We start from the raw sequence: 18,761 nt of genomic DNA, 5'->3' as shown, positions 1-18,761 counted from the left end.
TTTCCTTATAGCATGGAGAGAGAGAGAGAGAGAGAGAGAGAGAGAGAGAGAGAGAGAGAGAGAGAGAGGTATCCTGGGGTGCCTCTCATCATCGTCACCACATGTGTTTCACTCTTATTTATAAGCCTAGACAGACCAAAATCTGCTACCTTTGCTTCGAAACTTTCGTCGAGAAGGATATTCTGCGGCTTGATGTCTAAATGGATGACCTTCTCTCTGCTTTCATGGTGCAAATACGCTAAACCCTGGGGAATGCCCAAGGCTATCTTGCACCTTACATCCCAAGTTAATTTTGACCTTCTCTGAGCATCAGCAAATAACCATTGGTCAAGTGATCCATTCTCCATGTAGTCATAAACTAGTAATCGATGCTCTTTCCGTGCGCAAAATCCACGCAACCGAAGAAGATCGTTGTGAGAAATTCCCCCCATGATGGCTACCTCAGCTTTGAATTCCTTATTTCCCTGGATGAGGCTTTCAAGCTTTTTCACAGCCACTTTGGTGCCATCAAGAAGCTGCCCAAGATACACTGCCCCAAAGCCTCCCTTGCCTAACTGCTTCTCAAAACCATTGGTCATCTGATGTAGATCCTTGTAGGCGAATCTGGTGGGAAGCCCTTCAATAGCATCAAGCAAACCCTCATCCTCCTCTCCCAAGAGCTTTCTATACCAGCAATACAAAATCAGGAGCAAAAAGATAACCAAAAGAAATACCGCTGGGACAATACTTGCCACAAGAATGGTTGATTTGGATGACTTCCCTTCACCCTGGGGTAGTACATTCACCTTGATATATGTAAAATAAGCGCTTTGGTCGAGAGAACCACAAAGACTCCGAGCTTCATCCACATGATGACACACATTCACATCTTTGTGCCAAAATGCAACCAGGCAAGAACAATTCTGCGCACATGTTTGCACCCATGCTTCCTCAGTGGAGATGTTTAAGGGAGGTCTGTAGTTGTTGGCCACATAGTCTACTCCCTTCGGTTGTAGCATGCTTTGTTCTATTAGAGCCAAAGCATTGCAACCGAGCTCACTTCCAGGGCTACACCCAAACGAGATATCAGATGTGTTCGAGGGAAGAAACAGTGAGCTATTTGTAGGGCATGCGCATTGCGAACCTGCAGTGCAAACCCCATAAGGCCCGCAATAGTTTGGGAGTAGGTATGAGGCTGATTGGAAGATGTTTAGTTGAATGGACCACACAGATCCTAATGAGTAAACCCGCAGATTTCCGTCATGTCGCAGGCGTAAGAAGGTCGAATTACTAAGCAAGACACTCTCACTAGTTCCATATTGCTTGAAAGGAAGGAGTCCAGATGATGTCTGAGCAGAGCAATATGAGTCATTATCAGTAATTGGAGACCCTGGAAAATTGGTGGTCAATGTAAGTGCACCTTCAGGGCTCATAAATGCAGCAAGTAGGCTCGGCTCACGCTTGACAGAGAGAGAGCCGTTGAATCCATAATAGCTCCATATCCAGTAGGGTTTAGGATTCTGACGGCCGGTGTAAAGAGCAAGACCACTTGGCTCCATCACAAGTGTGTAGGCACCAGGAGAGGGGTCAGTTGGGGAGCTCCAACTAGCACAAGAAACTTTTAACACATTCCCACTTCAAATCCGCATAAGGGATCTTACATTCCCGTGTTTTTTCCCACCCTAGTGTAAAATTCCCTACAGTGGATTTTTAAGGGAATTAAAAATTCCCTCGTGGGAAGTTTAATTTTCCTTGAGGGATAATGCTTTTCCATGTAGGATAAAAATTTAAGGTGGGAAAAGTAAAGGGAATGTCAAATTCCCTCCTGAGACATTTAATTCCCCTCTAGGGATAATGTTTTCCCATGTGGGATTAAGTTTTGAGGTGGGAAAAGTAAAGGAAGTAACTTTCCCTGATCCTCAAAAGAGGAATAAATAGTGAAAAAGCTCTTCAAACGTTTTTCCCATAGTCATCAAACAATGAAAACAAATATATTCATAATTAGAAAAAATTCCCAATCTTATAACCCAATCCTTCTCACCAAGGTGCTTCATAATTACAATCTAAGACGAGATAAAAAGTTGCCTTCATGACAACATATTATGAGTAGAAATCAAAAGTTGCCTCATGTATTAACATATTATGATTTGCTCACATTTCGAGCACACTTTGCTAGGATATCATGAAACGAGAGTTTCTACATAACAATAGTATTGATTGCAAACTAAATGTGTGATACACATTTTGGTTCATGTTCAAGGTGAGGTTAAAGAAGACAAGTTTTGAATCCTACCAAAAAAACTCATCAAGAATATTTTCTTCTTCACCTTTCCTAGAAATTGAAATAATTATCCCTACATTCAAAATGTCTCAAAAAGTCTACCGCAAGAGTCTTTGCATTCATCACCTTCAAATTGACAAGTTGAATTCTCATTTTGCCTACTTAAGAACAAGCATTCTCTATACAAGAAGGTTAAAGCTCAAATTATGTAATGTCCTGTATAAAAATTTTCATCCTAAATGGGTTCTGTACCAAAAAAATCATCCTAAATGGATTTTCCCACTATCCCCAAAATTGGTATAATCGAATGTAGACAACTCAAATTAACATTTTTATTATATAGGCTTCCCGTGCATACACGGATGCACGAGTGCATTTCTTGCTTACTACAAACATCAAAAAATGCATGTTGACGTGGAACTCTCTCTACGAGCAAAGCAATAGAATTGAACTATCAAGACAAAACCATTTTGGCTGATGAGTATGAATAAAATCTCACCCATAATTAAGCATACAACGAAACAATCTAGTCACAAAGAAACCACTTGAAATTAGAGAGCGTCCTCTAATCTTGAAACGAAAGCCTAACACCTATCTCTTAGATGAAGTCTTGAAGACCACCATGGAAATAACATTACATGGAAATAACATTACTGTTTAGATTAAATTAAAACATTGCCAAAAGCAAATAGCATGAGCTCCCCTTGAACCTCAATTTGACAAAAGCCCAATCCTGTCTTACATATACATCAAACAAATTGCCAATGAAAAAACAGTCTTTTGAGTCTCCAAAGACAAAAAACCCCAGCATAGTTCAGGTTTATAATGGCATTTATAATCTTCACGAGATAAATGCCTCTCCAATTTGACTGACTCTAGATATGTCGTATGGAAATCATAACTTTTATCAGAACACTTGCATTAGAAAGTCTATAAAAGAGCCTGCAAACCAAGAGCTGAAAAGTCACAAGTTAACTTCATATTTGAGTTCACATGCGTAAGTACATCAATAAAAACCAAAGCCATTATTATGCATGTGTAAATTCCTCAAGTGAAAATGAATCATATACCTCCTCTGACCACATGCAAACCCTTGGAACTAACTATCACGTTTGCTAATTAGGTTAGTTCGCATTAATTGGTATCCCTGTAAAAACAAAGAAATTTCTTTTTAGTAACTCGGAACAATCATGCCAATGTACAAGCAGCACTCAACAATCTGCCAATGCACTAACCACAAAACATGCAATGGCTTCGACACACAAGGTATGTTCCTATCAAATCACTATATACTAATGAGACACTTAACTTCAGTTTCAGGTAAAGTATCCCCCAAATACCCATATGTAAAAGTGAACAAGGGGATACAAACTCAATTCAGTAATCAATATGCTTACAAAACATACCTACACACAAGCAGTAGTTGATATGAGATGGGTAAGATGAGGGGAAAATTGGGGCGGAACGGGAGCCAAGTTGACCTACAAAAAAAATTCTTCAAGTTACAAATCCACCTGCACCAAATCAAGAATTAGATGAAAACAAAATGTGTGAGGATTCTACATGCTAGTGGAACATCATGTGATTGCAAGTAGCTTTGATGATAAAAATTGTGTATGGTTGTAAGTAGTGGTTCACCTTGCTGGCCAACATCATGGACGACATGGCGAGTGTAGAAAACAACACCTAGGGCATAACACAACAAAGTGGCCTACCATTTTTGTAGCCTTCTTTAAAGACACTGTTGATAATGAAAGAATGGTACGTCTGATGACATTAGTTGCTTCCTATCGATGTCAAGCACTTTCACTACTGCTGGAGGCATCATAAATCTTTCATTTTCATGTGCATTGTATACTAATGCATGCCTGCTGCAAGGGCGGCATGCTTTTGTAGAGAAGTGCAGGTGAGAAAAGGGCATGCATACATGCACAAGAAGCTAGGTTGAGCATCATTATTCTCGATGACTGCTTCTTACTTTGAGGAGAGCGCTCTCTCTCTCTCTCTCTCTCTCTCTCTCTCTCTCTCTCTCTCTCTCTCTCTCTCTCTCTCTCCCCAAACCTGTCGCATGGTAAGAGTAGACGTGGGTGAACTGAGCAGGAAGCGGGCTGAGGAGTACATGCACGCCAAGGGCCTGCGCCTGTTGCTGTCGATGTTTTTGATCTACCTGCACCATTCGTCTCTGCCTGCTCGCGCTTCCCTTGCCAAAAGACCTAAGAGGGTATTCATTTGCCGGGAAGTTAGAAACGAGTCTTGAACTCAGCACACGCTTCCCCTATAAACAAGTGATGCAATCACGAGCCTTGACCTTTTTTTTTTCTTTTGCTAGACTCACAATTGTGAGTGGATAGTATTAAGAACATCAGAAATAATACAACAGAAAAGCCCTAGCTCCGTGAGTCGGGAGCAGGGGAACCCTAGCTCCGTTAAGCTCGACCTCTCGCTAGTCCTGGCTCTTGTACACCGAGGCGGATCCTCATAGGCAAAGGGTCTAGGAGCCGACGGGTTTCGCTTGCAGAGAGGCGATCATGCTGTAGATCGTCTGTCTTCCTGGCTATGGGAAGCCCGGCTGCCTGTGCCGCCAGTCCGGTCCAAGGGCTTCAGCGAAGACGTTCTTTTTGGACAGGTTCTTATGGTGGGTACCCTGCTCTAGATCGGAGCGAATCCTCCAGTTGTCGCTACTCCTAGTTGGATCTTGTGGATGTTCGTGGCCCGTGTGGTCTCTGCAACGGGTCTGTTTCGATATTCTGCTAAGGGTTCTACTGTCCGTATTGATGATGAGCTCGTGTGGACGGGGGTGTTTCTGTTCGGGCTTGATGCTGCTTTGTCGGGTCATTGGTCTCACCTGTGGCATGGGTGGATTTAATGGTGGCTTCCTGAGAGGGCTTGGCCTTGGTCGTCGACACTCCACTCTCGGTAGGTGATTTAGCTAATGTAAATATGCTCTATTTGGGTTTATTGGGGCATGTGGTTTGCTTGTGGCAAGGGCTCTCCACATGGTGGCAACCCAGTATCTCCATGTGGTTGGTTTATGTATGCGGGTTATGGGCTTCCTTGTAAAAAGCCCCACTGTCTGAACTGTTGTCGAAGTTATGTTAGGTATCCATGGCTATGTCTAAGCATGGATCTTTATGTAATTCTTTTTGCTATTATGCTCTAATATATCACTCACAATTGTGAGTTTTGCCAACAACAAAAAAAAAAAGAACATCAGAAATATACACCAATCTCGAGCTCAGACCGAGCCTTGAGGGTCAAAGGATTACAAGTTCTTTGCTTGACAGAGAAACCACAACTACTCCTAGGCTTTACTTATTACTTTTAACATGATGCATGCATTGTTTTAATAATATCATCGAAACTCAACTCAGACATGCTTTACAACGCCCAAGAGGGCAACGATGGGTTGAAAGAGAAGGGTGACGATGGGTCGAAAGCTTTAGAGTACTTGTCCCTTGTTTTAAAATTCTACACAAAGTTCGAAGCCAACATCGGTTGTTCTGACAAAGTTTTAGCAGATTTCATCATCAACCTCGCCCAGCAGGAAACATTCACCAAGTAAAGAGCATGGTGCTAAGCTTCTTGGCTACTAAGTCAAAATTTTACTCATCAACATTCATGTTGTTCTTCCCTCTAAAAACAAGATTGCAGATAAGGAGAAACACATTTTTCTTTAAGAAATCTCGACGCTCAAACAAAGGACCTCCAATAGAAGAGAACGCATATGGGAAAGAAGAATTCAAAGGATATGGCCATTTACCTTTGGCTTAGTTGCCTCCATGGGATTCTTGTCAAAGGTGGCAACGAAAGATGAAATGAAGACAAGAACTCGCTCATAATCTAATGGACGCCTCGACTTCGATCTAGAACGTGTGCAATGCCAAGCACACGAACAAGGCACACCTATGGAGAAGAGATATCACTAATGATGATGATGATGATATCATCAAAGAACACTCCAATAAAGGTTCGGTGAGGCCTGAATATCTTCTCCATCGAGCGGTTGAATGTGGCCGATGCATTGGTTAAGCCAAAAGGCATGAAAATGTATTCGTAAATACCAAACATAGTGCCAAAAACGGTATTTACAATGTCTTGATCAACTATCCTTATTTGATGATAGCCACTTTTTAGGTCAATCCTACTGAATTAGGTGGACCCTTGTAGCTTATCAAATAGGTCTTCTACCCGTGGAACGGGAAAACTATTTTTTATAGTGATCCTATTTAGTGCTCTATAGTCGACACACATACGATATGTGCCGTCTTTCTTTTGCACTAGTAGCACAGGAGAACAAAATGGAGATGAGCTAGGCCTAACCATGCCCTTCTCAACTAACTCATGCACTTGCCGCATAATCTCCTCTTGTTGAGCTTGAGAAACTATATAACGAGGTTTGTTAGGCGGTGAACTTCCTAGAAGAAGTTCAATTGTATGGTCATCATTACCTCGTTTAGGAGGTAGCTCACAAGGGATGTCGTCAATAAAGACATCCTGAAACCCCTTGAGTAAATTGGATAACTCTAATTCCTTTCGATTGTGTGTATTTTCTTTAGGAGGTAGCTCACAAGGGATGTCGTCAATAAAGACATCCAAGGGATGTCGTCAATAAAGACATCCTGAAACCCCTTGAGTAAATTGGATAACTCTAATTGCTTTTGATTGTGTATATTTTCTTTTGCTAAAACATTAGGTTCATTTTGAGAATCTTTAACAAAAATCATGTACACGAAAATAGAGCTCTTTATTGACTTGTTGAAAGCTTGTGTATGTACAATGGGTATAGTGTTACCCATTTCCTTAGCATCTATATACATATCTTTTTCCCTAAACTTAAAGGAGATTCTCCTTTCAGGGAATTTAACATTGGCAGCCATGCGATCAAACCACGGTGCCCCTAGGATTACATCCTCGTGCTTGAGAGGAGAGATAAAGAAGTTCTCTTTGTCCACATAGCTTTGGACATGGAGCCTCAATTTTCCGATTAAGGGAGTGACTGAAGCTTCTTGCCCCTTGAAAGCACCGTCTGCGGGTAGGACATCTCCCATCTTGTAGGCTTGTATGCCTAGCCTAGTGGCCAACTCTATAGATATAAAATTGTGAGTAGAACCAGGGTCAAAGAGAATAAAAGCATCATGTTCTCTTACCTTTCCCCAAGCATGGCATAGAGGAGATCCTTTGTGGTGAATTTCCTCCTCTTGGATTTCGACCAAGGTAGCTCTAGGAGGTTCATGGCGGGTGTTCTTTTGGGGACAAGCGCGGTACGCATGCCCTTGCTCGCCGCACTTGAAACAACAGTTATCCTTGCGATAACGCTCAAGCTCTTCAGGAGAGAGTTTATTTTTGCCTTTATAAACTCCCTTCTCTTTAGCTTTATTGGGGTTGCCCTTATGAGACTTTTGGACATTGTCCTTCCCCTTAGGCTCATTGGAACCCTTGTTTTCCGTGGGCTTAGGATTTCTTTTAGTCCCCCATTTGTAAATTGATTTGAGAGGCCACCATAGTATGGTGTATAAGCGTCGATATGGTGTGTGGCCTTTAGTGGACATACTCCGCCATTTCTTCAGTTAACCCCACACAAAATTGTTGCTTTTTCTCTCCAAAATCCAACTTTTTGAAGACGGTGGCTTTGATTTGTGAGTTCCATGTTCGTGGAGCTGCACCGTTGGCCTGTAGGCTAGACCACCATTGTGTATAGACTCAAAATAGCATATATACTCCCACTATTGTAAATTGCTTCCTTAAAATCTTCACCGAAACTGTTCTTTGTCCTTGTGCTGAAGAGAATATACCCATAAAAGGTTGTATACTTGTCCCATAACTGGTGCTGACAAGCTTTAGATCTAGCCAGGAGGAGATGCACCAGATATTCGCTCTTTACAACCCATGAGATAGATGTATATCCATATAGTTGGGTCGAATCACAAACCCATCCCTCGTGAGTTGGAGAAGGTGCCCATTATAGAAAGCCATCTTTGTATCCAACTCCTGTGTCGGTTCTCTCTATGTCCTGCCGATGTCCAACTAGGTGAGGTCCTGGCAAATGAGTCTAGTAATCTTCACCCGTGTCAGAGATAGTGAGGGTGCATAAAGGGAGTACTGGCATGGAAGGGAGGTAGGCTGTCCATGCTCAAGCCATGTATCTAGAACCACGATGACATCTATGCATACCAGCATGATGTGCCCCCTATAAAGATAATTGTTTGGAGGTACATCGTAACCTTTGTTTTACCAAGGTTTATAGACAATCCACTATCCTCTGCAAAGATATGTAATGCATCCGAATGTTCTTGCATACCCTCTGATGAGTCAGATATCAACACAATATCTTCAACACATAGCAACAATGGAATCCATGTCCCTGTCAGTTGGGCACCTCTGTAACTCTTTATGTCAATATAATCAAAAAGCTCATCTACATACATACCAAATAGAGTAGGGGACAATGGACAATCTTGTTTCACTCCAATGGTGGAGTGTACTAAATGACCCACAATGCTCATAGTAAACTTTTACTAAAAACTTGGAAAACCTACAAACGAAAACTTTATCAGCTAAGTTGGCCGTTTTTTTTTACAGTGAATTTCTCTAAGCTGGACCCGTTTAGGGTTTAATCCGCCTATGGAAAGCGAAGGTTGGCGAGGAGTAACGAGGTCGTTGCAGCAGGTGGGTATGATCACCTCCCCCTGCGTGCAGAGAGAGAGAGAGAGAGAGAGAGAGAGAGAGAGAGAGAGAGAGAGAGAGAGAGAGAGAGAGAGAGAGAGAGAGAGTCCGCCCCCCCGGCACGTCTTTCTTCCCGAAGGTGCATTTCTCATGCGGCTGGTCGTTATCGTCGTGCCATAGCAGGGTTTCCTCTCTTGCGCCCCCCCCCCCCCCCCCCCCCCCCCCCCCCCCCTTTCCCCTTTCCTTTCTTGGTTTGCGTTTGTTTCTGCGTCAAACCTTCTATGGCTTTCTGTTGCAGAGATTAAAAAGAACACCAAGAAAGGTGCCATGCCAGGAGAATAATGGCAAGGCGGAGGGTAAGAGCGTAGACTTGATGGAGTTTATATATAGACGAAAATTTCAAAGGAAAGGGCTGCTTGCTTTCTCTGATGATTTCATCATGCAGGTTTGCTGAGCTTTCTAGAACAATTATGCAGATGTGGCGTATGCTCCACTATGGACCTGGACCATCTCAAGACCGCTTTCAACAAGTTCAAGATTGGAGGACCTTTCTTCTTGGGCTCGACTAAGTGTGGCCTTTCTTCTTCGGCTTGACTAAGTGTGTCTCGGCTAAATGCTTCCTCAAACTGCGTAGCATGCGATCGGGAGGATTTTATACAAGGCCTGAGAACATACTTTGGAAGTGTTTGATTGATGCTCGTTGAAAGGCAGATAAAAGAAGAGAATAAAGTCTGTGGTGTCTCTAAGCGTTTACTTAGTATGTAAGCTGTTGGAAAATGTTGTCTGACATTAACAATTAAATTTTGCAGCTTATATGCAAAACATTCTGGTGCTTTTTTTGAAGCACAGAGGAGAGAGAGAGAGAGAGAGAGAGAGAGAGAGAGAGAGAGAGAGAGAGAGAGAGAGAGAGAGAGAGAGAGAGAGAGAGAGAGAGAGAGAGAGAGAGAGAGAGAGAGAGAGAGAGTTGCCTTGTCCACTCTGCGTCACTCTAATTTGCACTTATACATCCAATTGGATTGGAGCATAGACTTCACATGTGAGGATGCTGCTTATCTAACAGTTTTTCAATGTACAGCAGGTGTTGGGTTTGTGTGTTGACTATTACTTTGTTTGTGTGTTGCATGGTTCTCGGTTTATTGCATGGTTCTCAGTTTATGTGTTGACTCTTTGTTCTAGCTGTTGAGAAGGCAAATCAAAAGTAAAGGGGTATCTAGCACTACCTGAGTTTGCCCCTATCAAATGTAATTGGGTGTTTTTGTAGGTGCAGGCGCCCTTGCTCGACGGGCCCAAGCAGCATGATAGGTTTTGTATAGTGGTGAAGCCTTGATGATTTGTATCAACATCGGGGCGAGGTCAGTTTATTGTCATTAAGGGTCTTTGAAAGTACATCCCTTGTGTGTGGATTATCGCTCAGCCTCAAATGGAAAATTCTACTAGTTTTTTAATCTAGATGTTTGGACTAATGAAGGGTTGTCTATTATCATCTATGTTACAAAAAATGTTATGTTGTACTTTCAAGCATGTAGTGTGCTAATGATCTTATGTGATTCCTTGTGATATGTGCAAATGATTTTAGATGAGATGTTGCCTTGCTTAGGTAGTAGAAAAACAACAATGACAATGTAGATGAGGATGTAGGGAAGGAGGTTTTAAGGCTTAAGACAATTTTGTGTTGCTTCTCGTTCGATGAGGATTGTAGTGTGTATGTAATGGCTAAAGCTATTTCAAGCTACTTACGCAGATGTTTTGTATGACTCTAGACAAAAGTCTACAACTTCTGTTGAACAACCATGCGCGAGAGAGAAGAGAGAGAGAACTCCATATCTCCAAACCCCAAAGTGTCTCTATAGTATCTCTATATATAGCACCCTGGTCCCCTCTATATAAACGCATCTCGTGTGATCAAGAGACACACTTTGGGGTTTGGAGATATGGAGTTCTCTCTCTCTTCTCTCTCGTGCATGGTTGTTCAACATGGTATCAGAGCCCCTCGTAGCTTTATGTGCGCTCTTGCTACAACCGTGGAAGATATACAACTCATCTTATTGGCGGAAGGCTTCAGAGTTTTTGTTCGTAGCTTTTGCGTAGCTTTTCATATATGGCAAATTCCTACGCTATGGAAAAGATAACAGGTTTTGTTGCGTGTCGTGCGATTCTGTGGGGACTACAGTACCTTCATATCATGGATAAGGTTGCCAGCTCCATTCACAGCTATGGCAAGCCAGCGTACTATCACTAAAAGAGCAAGGCTTGATTTATTCAAAAAGCACAAGAATCGGGTCAGGTTTCATGACGCTGCTGAGGTTTCATGGAGAAAGCAAAAGAGAGGTATATGGCTCGGTATTAAAGGATGGCGTTTGAAGACAGAAGTGATATCAGCCTAATGACGGAGGTAAAATTGGCCCCCTTGAACAAGAGTTGCATGCCTTGCACCAGTTGTTGAACCATGCTTCGAATCGACGAGTCCATAAGGGTGTCAAGCTTGCGTGGCGCCTTGTGACGGCTACGACAGCCCCCACCGGGCACTTTGTCTTTCATAATTTAGAATGCTATTTTAATTCTCGTGGTGTTTTTTGTACTGTGGACCCAGCTTTGGTACTGTCAACCAGCTTTGCTGATGACGTTAATTGACGGGGTGCAATCAGATTGAAGTCGACAAACAAGGTGGGGGAGATATCAGGTTTGCTGAGCCTTGCTTCAAATCGGCCACTCCATAAGGGTATCAAGATCGCGTGGTGCCTTGCGACCGCTATGACAAATTTGCCTTGCCTTGTTTCTCTCTCAGAACTACAATGCGCTTGGGAGGTAGATCCCTAGCGTTGATGAATCATGGGACAATTTCAAATCAATTTCTTTAGAAATCTCACCATCCAAGCTTCCTTGGCTCTTGGAGTTTCCAGCTAGACCCACTCAACATGGATCAGAGGCAGGTTCCAATTGGCTTTACTGAAGAAGACCTTAACCGTGAATTTCTTCTTGGACCTCGAATGACTCGGATGCATCATCAAATTTAGCAAAGAAGCAGGTCAAGATCTGTCAACATGGATCAGAGGCAGGTTCCAGTTGGCTTTACTGAAGAAGACCTTAACCGTGAATTTCTTCTTGGACCTCGAATGACTTGGATGCATCATCAGATTTAGCAAAGAAGCAGGTCGAGATCTGTAAGATCTTGAGATCAAGATTCTACAAAATCTATTTGATTGCACTCTCACCATCGCTTGACCAGTGATATTGCATCTAGAATATGGTCGCAACCCCCAACCGGATTCATGTGAAGGAGTAGTGAATATATAGATATTATGATTGACAACAAATCGGACAGGCAGAAGGTGATAAATTCCAAAGATGTACAAATGGGATTCTCAAAGATATACAATTTTGAACTATGAGGAGGCCTCTAAGCGAGATAAGGATCCGTGTATACTCTTGATGTTGGAGATGGTACCCAACACTGGTTTTGGCTGTACTCTTGATGTGGAAGGTCATATCTAGATATACTCTTGATATCGGAGGTGATACCTGACCATGGTTTACTCTTGATGTTGGAGGTTTACATGGTGTTCAATCTGACTATACATGACGAAGTTAAAGGTACATCTCTCGGAGGTTTACTATTATCGTATCTTATTTCTATTTGTTGGTGTTGGGACATTTTTGTCTGGACTAAAAGGATTTCTTCTTGTTTCGTCAAAGCCGTGTGTTATGGCTAACATGAAGTCTTTCGACATGGCAAGATAACTTATGTTATGGCTACATTGAAGTTTTGTCGTCTCGTAAAAGATTGATGCTGATGGATCGGCATAGCTGAAAATCTATTGTCTCGTTTGGCAACTGAACATCTATCGTTTCGCCTGGCTATTGAAACTCTATCTTCTCGTCAGCCATTGGAAATATATCGTCTCGCCATCCATTGAAAATATATCGTCTCGTCAGCCTTATCGTCTCATCAACCTTATGTTATGGTATACATTTTCTCTGCTTGCAAGCGTACAAATAATCTAAGGGGCCCCATTGTGTTTTTATATGCCGGCTTTGTATATATGTGTGCACTTGTGATTACATTGATATTATGTTTGTTTCTATGTCGTTTGCATATGTGATTGCATCGTAGTTATGTTTGTTTCTCTGTCGTCTCTAGAATGGCCTCGCGAACCGTCTCTAGGACAATGTGCTGTGGTTATTTCTAACCTTTACGTCTCGATATGTTTCTTGAGTTGATATTGTTTACAAGATGAAAGTCACATCAAGGAGTGTGTATAGAGGCTCAAAGATATTCAAGCTGCACAAAGATATTGAAGGTTTTTCAAAGATATTGAAGAATTTGCATCAATCCAACTATATATAGGGTTATTAAAGACCTTTGAAAGGGCACATTTGTAAAACAGGAGTGATGTAGCTCCTTTGAACATTGTAAATGTATATTTAAATTATTTTAATATAACGGTGGGTATACATAGAGCTGTGGATTTTTCCCTTGAGCTCCCAAGGGTTTTTTCATCCACAGTTAGGGACCTTCATTTGAGTGGGGGTGTTGAGCTCTATATAGTATCTCTATATATAGCACCCTGGTCCCCTCTATATAAACGCATCTCGTGTGATCAAGAGACACACTTTGGGGTTTGGAGATATGGAGTTCTCTCTCTCTTCTCTCTCGCGCATGGTTGTTCAACTAGATGTTTGAACCTTAAATCCCTCTTGATTATAAGAATGTACTCTACATACGTGTTTTCTGTTTTTGATCCTAGTCCTATAGCTATGTCCATTAAGTCTATTTGAACAATGTCTATTTTTTACGGGTTGTCCACTCCAATTTTGTGTAACTTGAAATAATGTTGATGGGTGGATCAATAATTTAATACTTATGATGTTTAAGGAAGTATGGTTGTGCTTGATGATCTTGATTGCCACGCAGTTACTTTCATTTAAGGTTGATAATTGTACTTGTTTGATAGAAATTATCGTGGTTGAAAAGAGAAGAGGCTTCAACTTGGAGTGTTACTGTATATCAAGTAATGCTCGTAAATTGGTTAGGAGTTTAGAGCTTGCTATACAGTAACACAATATTTGTTGTTGATTGTCTTAAGTCTTCAATAAATGGGGTGTAGCTTTGAGTTTATTCTATTTTTGGAGATCTATTTCATGGTTACTCATGTGATATTTTTTTCTACTAATGTATTGAATTTATTATGATCTCTTTTTGAAAGAGGCAAGGTAGTGGTCAATGAGGCATATTTATGTGTTACTTTTTGGTATGATTGCTTTTGGCATGGTCACCAGAGGGATATGGTAGGCTTGGTTCTAATACACAAGATGCTCCGTAACTACGCTGATCTTTTTGGCATAGTTGCGAAGTGCTCATGCTCATATGAATGTGGCTCTCCCACAAGTGGACATGGGCCTAGAGTGGACCCCAGCCCTGCCAGTGCAACACTCACCTTTGCATTGTGATGATGCAAAGTTCTGAGATGATTGATAACTATGCTCGCGAGACCATGATTTGAGTTGCAAAATTCTCATAGCAGTCTTGAAAAAGTGGTAGGCTCTCTTTCACAAGTGAGCATTCTTTCACACGAGGACTAATTTCCAAAACAAATTAAGTGTGTAATATTCTTATGAGAGTATTTAAAAGTTGTCATTTATTTCATAACATATATTTATAGACATTCCCACAAGCTAACCTTTTGTTCCTTGGCAACAATGCTAGTTTTTTGGCATAGTCGCAAATTAGCTTGCCAAGAAGCCATTGATGCTCCCATGAATGTGGATCTCCCATAGGTGGACATAGGCGTAGAGTGGACTCCAGCCTTGCCTTTGCAACACTCACTTTCTGATTGTGACGTTGCAGAGTTATGAGATTATTGGTAACTATGCATGTGTGACAATCCTCTAAGTTGCAAAATTTTGACGGGTCGTGAAAAAGCGGCAGGTTCTCTTTCACTTGATATGAATCACATGACTATTTTTTGTAATAAATTAATTGTGAAATTATTATTGAGAGAATATTTAAAAGTTAAATGTTTTTTTAATTTCACAACTTACATATATAGATATTCCCACAAGTTAACTTTTTTTTCCCACCTTTTGAATGTGGGAATGTGGAAGTCCCGTATGAGGGAATGCTATTTCTTCACTTTCCCATGTGAGAAATTTATCCCTTTTGGGAAAAATACTAATTTTTCACTTTCCCATGTGTGAAAACTTTATCCCTTGTGGAAAAAATACTGATTTTTGATCTCGCGCAAAAGGGAAAATATTCCCAGGAGGGTTTTATATTCCCACCTCAACTTTGCAGTTTGCCTACCTTTCCCTTAATTTTTCACAGTTCGTTTGTGGGAAATATAGTGGGAAAACCACCATTTTTCCCTAGAGGGAAATGTTCAAAAGTTTCTTGTGTAGTGAGGTTTTGTCCTGGAAGTAGGAATTGAGTGCTGGTGAGCGTGTCTGTAGGGTAATCTGCACTTTGCCATATGACATACCCGCTGGAACTGCGCAGAACCAAGCTTACTGCGTTTTCCAGGACCTCCATTGTGGTGACTCCTTTGTTAGCAGTGTTAGATGACCAGATGGGTATGTTAGGGTCATCCCCAAGAAGCACAAGATTTCCATCAGCAAGGAGCTGGAGCGAAATGGAGCTTGCAGTGACCGGATGAAGGTGATTGGCAGTCCAAACAATGGCACCTCCATAGATGACTGAGCCTGAATAAATGTAGATGGAGAGTGTGAAGGACAGATCAAGTATAGATCGTGTGGCAGCCGATGTTGGAGAGGAGAGGAGGCATAGATGTGTGGAGACATCTGCAGAAGTGGCTCGCCCCAAGATGAGGAATGCGAGGGAGTCGGGATATCGCTCGAGAGGCCATGGCACTGCATACTCTTGTGTGAGGTTGGATTGCGTGAGAGTGTAGTAGATGTTGAGGTGCATCTTAAACTGTACGTAAGATGCTAGTATAGACACCAAAAATAATGAAGGTAAAAAAGTTTACAATGATATTGTTAGTCTAGGGCTTAGAGAGAGAGAGAGAGAGAGAGAGAGAGAGAGAGAGAGAGAGAGAGAGAGAGAGAGAGAGAGAGAGAGAGAGAGAGAGAGAGAGAGAGAGAGAGAGAGAGAGAGAGAGAGAGAGAGAAGCACCTACGCGTGCGTCTGAGAGAGCAGTAAGTTCAGTGATCATACTGCACAATGTGATGATAAAACAAAAGATGCATCGTCTTCTCGGTCATTGAGACAGGCCAAAAAACACAAAACCCTAACCGATGCAACCAAGGTGAAGGTTAGTGGATCTGTTTCACCTTTAGAGGCATTGCAAACTTCATCCATCAAACCACTTGATTTTGGATTGTGCGCCCCTTCTGACAGCATCATGACCAAGGCAATAAAGTTTGTCCCTGATTCGAAGAGAGTTTACAGCCGACGAAGCAGGAAACAAGGTGAGGTGGAGCCATTGCTCATCAATGCAGAGGTGAATGACAACATGGATATTGCATGTCATAAGGTTGTATCATGTTATTGCGAATTCTATCCTTTGATTGGAAATTTGTCGATGTGCTAGATGTTGAGTAGAGAACACAATCTTTACCTTGATTATCTAAGAGCGATTTTGGAAACCCTGAAAGGAGAGGCAGTCCAGCTCGTTGGTTTTCATTGGACAGAGAAGTTGAAAAACGATGGTGCAGAAATAATAAGATTAAAAAAAAGTTCCGAAAGGCAGCAACAGCAGAGGGAGAAGAGAGGATTGCACGAGCATGGCCAAAAAGCTCCAGGCTTGCAGGATACAAAGAATAGGAGTAGGGTAGGGCCACAAAGCTCTACACTGTTTTTAGCAGAGGGAGAGGAGAGGATTGCACGAGCATGGCCAAAAATCTCCAGGCCTGCGGGATACACACAATAGGATGCAAAGCCAGGGCCTCTCTCTGATGCAATCACATATGGGTGCAGCTTCAAGGCGGCTTTACGCTACACTATTTTTAGCGGATGCAAAGTGAGGGTCTCTATCCAGATGGAATCACCTACGTGTGCATCTTGAAGGCATGTGGCTCTATGCATGATGCTGATATGAGCTTAAAAAACCAATGTCGTCCTTGGCAATCCCTTGGTCGATATGTATGCCAAATGTGGTGCACTTCAGATAGCACAAAAGTGTTTGAGGAGTTTCTTGTCCGGATGTTGTCTCTTGGAGTGCATTGATTGCGGGACACGCAACAAGAGCAGGGCCAAAAATCTACAAGGTTAGTGTGCGGGATGTCATCTTGTGGAACGCACTGATCGTAGGATATGCCCAGACAAGGCTAGGAAGCTGTGGACTGTTTTCAGCTGGTGCGTAGCAAGGGCCTATCTCCAGACGTAGTCACCTACGTGTGCATCTTAAAGGCATGCACATTATGGCTCTACGCAAGATGCTGATATAGTCACACAAAAGAAGCTCCAGGCTTGTGGGATACGCACAATAGGAGCACGGCAGGGCCAGAAAGCTCTACACTATTTTTAGCGAACAGATGCAAAGCCAGGGCCTCTCTCCTGCAGCTCCTGATGCAATCACATACGGGTGCAGCTTGGAGGCATGTGGCTTTACGCTACAGTGTTTTTAGCGGATGCAAAGTGAGGGTCTCTATCTAGATGGAATCACCTATGCGTGCATCTTGAAGGCATGTGGCTCTATGCATGATGCTGATATGAGCTTAAAAATTCAATGTCGTACTTGGCAATCCCTTGGTCGATATGTATGTCAAATTTGGTGCACTTCAGAGAGCACAAAAGTGCTTGAGGAGTTTCTTGTCCAGATATCGTCTCTTGGAGTGCATTGATTGCAGGTTACACAAGAGGAACATGGCCAAAAATCTACAAGGTTAGTGTGCGGGATGTCATCTTGTGGAATGTACTGATCGCGGAGGATATGACCAGACAAGCTAGGAAGCTGTGGGCTGTTTTCAGCTGGTGCGTAGCAAGGGCCTATCTAGAGACGCAATCACCTATGCGTACATCTTAAAGGCATGCACATTGTGGCTCTACACAAGATGCTGATATAGAGACAAAAAAAAAGCTCCAGGCTTGCGGGATACACACAATAGGAGCAGGGCAGGGCCAGAAAGCTCTACACTGTTTTTAGCGAACAGATGCAAAGCCAGGGTCTCTCTCCTGCAGCTCCTGATGCATGGAGGCATGTGGCTTTACGCTACACTGTTTTTAGCGGATGCAAAGTGAGGGTCTCTATCCAGATGGAATCACCTACGCGTGCATATTGAAGGCATGTGGCTCTATGCATGATGATGATATGAGCTTAAAAATTCAATTCCGTGCTTGGCAATCCCTTGGTCGATATGTATGTCAAATGTGGTGCACTTCAGAGAGCACAAAAGTGCTTGAGGAGTTTCTCGTCTAGATGTCGTCTCTTGGAGTGCATTGATTGTGGGATACGCAACAGGAGCAGGGCCAACATTCTACAAGGTTAGTGTGCGGGATGCCATCTTGTGGAACGCACTGATTGCTGATATGCCCAGATAAGGCTAGGAAGTTGTGGGCTGTTTTCAACTGGTGCGTAGCAAGGGCCTATCTCCAGACGCATCAGCTACGCGTGCATCTTAAACGCATGCACATTGTGGCTCTACGCAAGATGCTGATATAGTCACACAAAAAAAGCTCCAGGCTTGTGGGATACGCACAATAGGAGCAGGGCAAGGCCAGAAAGCTCTATACTATTTTTAGCGAACAGATGCAAGGCCAGGGCCTCTCTCCAACAGCTCCTGATGCAATCACATACGGGTGCAGCTTGGAGGCATGTGGCTCTACTCTAGACTGTTTTTAGCGGATGCAAAGTGAGGGTCTCTATCCAAATTGAATCACCTA

The 18,761-nt window shown here is 42.5% G+C and overlaps 1 protein-coding gene, 1 long non-coding RNA gene and 1 pseudogene across 3 annotated transcripts; 1 reads left to right on the top strand and 2 right to left on the bottom strand.

Annotated features, from left to right (window-relative positions):
• Nucleotides 1–5: 5 nt before the first annotated feature.
• Nucleotides 6–16,280, bottom strand: LOC147423292 (G-type lectin S-receptor-like serine/threonine-protein kinase SD2-5; annotated as a pseudogene).
• Nucleotides 2,902–4,504, bottom strand: LOC147423294 (uncharacterized). Of its 2 annotated transcripts, none has more exons than XM_086501633.1 (4): nt 4,322–4,504; nt 3,667–3,741; nt 3,331–3,407; nt 2,902–3,216 (listed from the first exon to the last, which is right to left on the bottom strand). In XM_086501633.1, exons 1-3 carry the CDS (start codon nt 4,434–4,436, stop codon nt 3,385–3,387), a joined length of 213 nt encoding a protein of 70 aa, XP_086357759.1. In that variant the 5' UTR covers nt 4,437–4,504; the 3' UTR covers nt 2,902–3,216; nt 3,331–3,384. The 2 variants fall into 2 exon arrangements, with proteins under 2 accessions (XP_086357759.1, XP_086357760.1); XM_086501634.1 differs by having other exon boundaries at nt 2,902–3,202.
• On the top strand, nt 8,865–9,692 carry LOC147423293 (uncharacterized). The gene is made up of 3 exons (XR_015186600.1): nt 8,865–8,926; nt 9,222–9,279; nt 9,369–9,692. It is a non-coding gene; the product is annotated as an uncharacterized LOC147423293 (long non-coding RNA).
• Nucleotides 16,281–18,761: the final 2,481 nt, after the last annotated feature.

The sequence above is a fragment of the Adiantum capillus-veneris genome, chromosome 26 (assembly GCF_014529385.1).
Source record: "Adiantum capillus-veneris isolate H3 chromosome 26, ASM1452938v2, whole genome shotgun sequence".
Lineage (NCBI taxonomy): Eukaryota > Viridiplantae > Streptophyta > Polypodiopsida > Polypodiales > Pteridaceae > Adiantum > Adiantum capillus-veneris.
This window is presented reverse-complemented; position numbering and strand designations above follow the sequence as displayed.

What these genes read in the sequence shown, in the direction of transcription:
- LOC147423294 (XM_086501633.1), bottom strand. Translation starts at nt 4,436, where the DNA reads ATGGTGCAGGTAGATCAAAAACATCGACAGCAACAGGCGCAGGCCCTT. An exon ending in CTACTCTTACCATGCGACAG is followed by an intron (nt 3,742 to 4,321) that starts GTTTGGGGAGAG and finishes TTTTTTTTGTAG; the next exon opens with GTCAACTTGGCTCCCGTTCC. An exon ending in CAACTACTGCTTGTGTGTAG is followed by an intron (nt 3,408 to 3,666) that starts GTATGTTTTGTA and finishes TTGTTTTTACAG; the next exon opens with GGATACCAATTAATGCGAAC.